General features: G+C 40.8%; 2 protein-coding genes across 2 annotated transcripts; both read right to left on the bottom strand.

Annotated features, from left to right (window-relative positions):
* Positions 1–892: 892 nt before the first annotated feature.
* Positions 893–1,813, bottom strand: TM35_000511380 (uncharacterized protein; the record flags this gene model as incomplete). Its single annotated transcript, XM_029030633.1, has 1 exon — positions 893–1,813. One exon carries the CDS (start codon positions 1,811–1,813, stop codon positions 893–895), a length of 921 nt encoding a protein of 306 aa, XP_028878103.1.
* An 820-nt stretch (positions 1,814–2,633) lies between these two features.
* Positions 2,634–3,521, bottom strand: TM35_000511370 (uncharacterized protein; the record flags this gene model as incomplete). Its single annotated transcript, XM_029030632.1, has 1 exon — positions 2,634–3,521. One exon carries the CDS (start codon positions 3,519–3,521, stop codon positions 2,634–2,636), a length of 888 nt encoding a protein of 295 aa, XP_028878102.1.
* Positions 3,522–3,853: the final 332 nt, after the last annotated feature.

The raw sequence follows: 3,853 nt of genomic DNA, 5'->3' as shown, positions 1-3,853 counted from the left end.
ATCAACAGCAGCAGCAGCCGCCATGGTATACCCGCAGGCACAGCACAGCACAACGGCCAACACACACATCACACGGCGCATCATTATCATCATCATGAGGGAGACACAAGGGTTTGTTTCACGTAAAAACACTGATCTAGAAAGAAAGAGAATCAAAAAGACAAAAAAGAAAATAAATGAAGTATCAAACACGTTAGGACACACAAATCGATTACCACAGAAGAGACTCACATCGTGAAAGTAAAACCTACCAGTTAAAGAATGTAATACAGCGCAATAACCTCAGTAAGAGTAAAAACAAAAAAAGCCCACACTCATAAATATCTCAAAAAAGGCTGAACCACCCAGCAAAATCATCAAGCAAACAAAACAGATATTAACCATTAACCCAATTTACACAGTGAACACAAAAATACACCAACTATGGGTGTAAGTCTATACGTGTGTATATACGCAATTATAAATATAAATTCGTCTGTTATTATTATTTCCTTTTCCCCTCTGCAAAAAAACAGTTCATCATCATCATTACAGTGCAAACCCAGGTGCACATAGAGAGTGTGTCCAATAAAACACACAATACTCCATGGCTCTAGTTTATGTATTAAATTACTGCACACACACATCTGTGTGTACTAGCAAGAGATGTATACCGTCAGTGAGCAGAACAGCCCAGTTTTCTGCAAACACACATAACGGGAAAAGCAAATAATGGAATTATTAGAAAAAGAACACAAACATATAAAAGTGGAAGAAAAGAAAAGATATTCGAATTGAAAGAGAAAGCTAGTAAACAGATTATTAATTTATTCACCCATGGGGATGTACGCAAATATAATTATGTTAGCTTAACCACTATTATTATTATTTGTCCTCAGATGACACCCACCGTTCAGTACACGGTAGCGGAGAACATCACAACCACAATCAGTAACGGTGCTGCAGTGCCCATCCACACAGGACTGACACTGCTGTCAACAATGGGCTTGTTCGTCTGTACTGTGGAAGCGATGGTGTTGATCTCTGCGTTGGGTACAGGAGATGGAGTAGAGGTTAATTCCTCATTATTACTGGTTGTATTGGGAGTGTCAGTGTTTATGCTCTCTGATGTATTCGTTGTTGTATCGGGAGACTCAGTACCGTTGGCATCAGCATTCTTGATACCTTCTTGGCTTGAGTTAACAGGAGTGCCATCTGATGCAGTTGTATCTGCGCTTGTCTGTGGTGAAGGTGTGGTAGAAGAGGCCCCTGAATCCCCAGTTTCCTTGGAGACTGTATTTGTGTTGGATAAGCTGTTGGAATCAGATGGAATGTCTCTTTCCTTAGGGTCCTGGGACTCTTTGGGTTTCTTTATATCTTGTGGCAAAGCAGGATTAATTTCTCCTTGTGGTACATTTGATTTTGGATCTGTGAGCTGTGTCGGTGTGGGCTGAGCATCAACGGTGGGCGTTAATTTCTCAGGAGCATCAGGTTTCGCTTTATCTGTCTTCATTGCACCTTCAGTGCTCTCCTCCTGTAGTTGATGTTCCTGACCCGTTCTCACCAATTGCTGTTCTTGCACATGAACAGTCTCTGCAGCACGATCTCCTCCAGCACTGTCCACTCGAGGAGGATTGGGAACATCTTCCTCTGGAGGATCGATTACTTCAATACGAAGAGTACCTGACTCTTCCTTAGGAACAGGAACACCTCCTCGACTACGAGGAGCAAGAATTTTACCATCAGGAGAAGAAGTCGTGTTAGCGGACACGCATACAGAAGCAACAATTAGCAGAAAAACCAGCACACAAAAGTCTGGTCGCATAAGCATCATAAGCAAAAGTTAATTTTATCTGGTCAATTTCACTTGGCCACAAAAAGATGAACAGAAAACAGCAAAGAAGTAAACAATCCAATACATCAGAGAGAACAAAAGGTTAAAACAAAACAAGAATAGCAACAGTCATAAACAACAAGACTGACGCCAAAAACAAAAAAAAAATTCAATAAAGAACCAAACAAAAAAACAACCCCAAAAACAATAATAAGCAAAAAAAGTAATTAATAGTACAACGAACAGCCTCCTCAAACACACAACCCAGAGAACCACGATTATGTGTGAGTTAATGTGCAATTATCAATATATTTGCTTAACACGGATAATCCTTCCATCAGCACGAAAAAGAACATCAACAAAGTGCATGACAAAGCACACAACGCCCAAGCACATAATGCAAACAAAACAAAAATTAACCATTCGCCCAATTTACCAAATGAACACAGAAATACACACCAACTATGGGTGTAAGTCTATACGTGTGTATATACGCAATTATAAATATAAATTCATCTGTTATTATTATTTCTTTTTCTCACTACAAAAAACAGTTCATAATAATTATTACAGTGCAAGCCCAGGTGCACACACAGAGAGTCTTCAAGAACACACACACACAATGGAGTAGCAATAATAATTATTATAGGATAAACACAGAGAGAGCAAAAACACACAAAACACATTAATATTAAGAAACAAAAAAAAAGAAGAGAAATTCCCAACAGGTGAAAGATTAGTTAGACTGTAGTGTGGATGTATGCAAAAAAAGAAAACAAAGGATGACCTGAGTCACACCACACCACCACCACCATTACAATCAGCACACAAGAATAGAGGCCAGTGTAACCACAATCAGTAGTGGCACACGCATCCACACAGAACTGCTGATACTGCTGCTGCTGTCTGCATCACCCTTCTTGTTGTTTGCAGTCTCAGGAGGAAGTGTTGTTGTTGTTGTGGTGGTGGTGGTTGAGGATGATTCCTCATTAGTATTGGGTGTAGTGCCATTCTCAGGTTCAGATTCTTTGACTGTGCTTCCTTGAATCTGTACAGCACTACTGTTGCCTGCATCGTTAGTACCTTGCGTAACATTCTCGTTGGGGGAAGTTGGTGCATTTTCAGACTTCTGTTCTTCACTATTAGCATTGGGTTCTTCTGCAGTGAGAGAGCCAACAGTATTCTGTTCACTGCCAGAATTGGATCCACCATTATTTCCTGATTCCGTTCTCGCAACTACTTGTTCATTTTCCTGCGAAGCCGCTTTACCTCCAGCTTGAATTTGATCGTTCTGATTTGCTGATGGAGAAGGGGCTCCATCCTTTCTATCTCCTGCTACTGGTTGTGATGAAGTACCAAGTTGAAGAGAAGACGGGGCACTTTCACCTGGTAGCTGGTTTTGTAAAGGGTCCTGGGCATCACCTTGACCTAGTTTATCTATATTTTCCGCACCTTCGTCACCTTTAGAAGTACCAGCGTGGCCACTCCCTCCAACACCAGCTCCCGGTTTCGCACCAACACTGCCGCCTTTTCCATCACTTCCCCCACCCTGGCCAGTACCTCCAAGAGTAGCTGCTTCAGTAGCAGCAGGACCACCACCTTCAGGTTCACTAACTTCAACGTGAGTCTCAGTATTAGCACACACGAAACTGCAAGTACAATACAGTGCAAGAAGCACAACACACAACACTGTACGCATCATCATCATTACAATAATTCTTAGTGTGTCTTAATTCAGTGGTCCAAAGAAAAATAAAAGAAGAAATAAAGCAAAGAACAAATAGAAATAACAGAAAATAACGGCATCACCCATGAATACAAGAGTTATAACAAATAGCAACAACGATAAAATGAGCAGTGCATTGAATATTTACTTCCAGAAGAAAACCTATAAAACAAAAAGGTCGATAACACAAAAAAATAAAATCCTCAGACATCTTGCCCATAAGCATGAACATACCCTTTCAGAGTCATCTTCTCAAGCATGATGGCTTCTAATCGGTCTTCCTCTGCAGCTGTCTGCCTCTCCAGGTCCGTACA

The sequence above is a fragment of the Trypanosoma theileri genome (genome assembly GCF_002087225.1).
Source record: "Trypanosoma theileri isolate Edinburgh chromosome Unknown TM35_Tth_51_V1, whole genome shotgun sequence".
Classification (NCBI taxonomy): Eukaryota; Euglenozoa; class Kinetoplastea; order Trypanosomatida; family Trypanosomatidae; genus Trypanosoma; species Trypanosoma theileri.
Note: the sequence above shows the minus strand (reverse complement) of the source record. Positions and strands in the feature narration are given on the sequence as shown.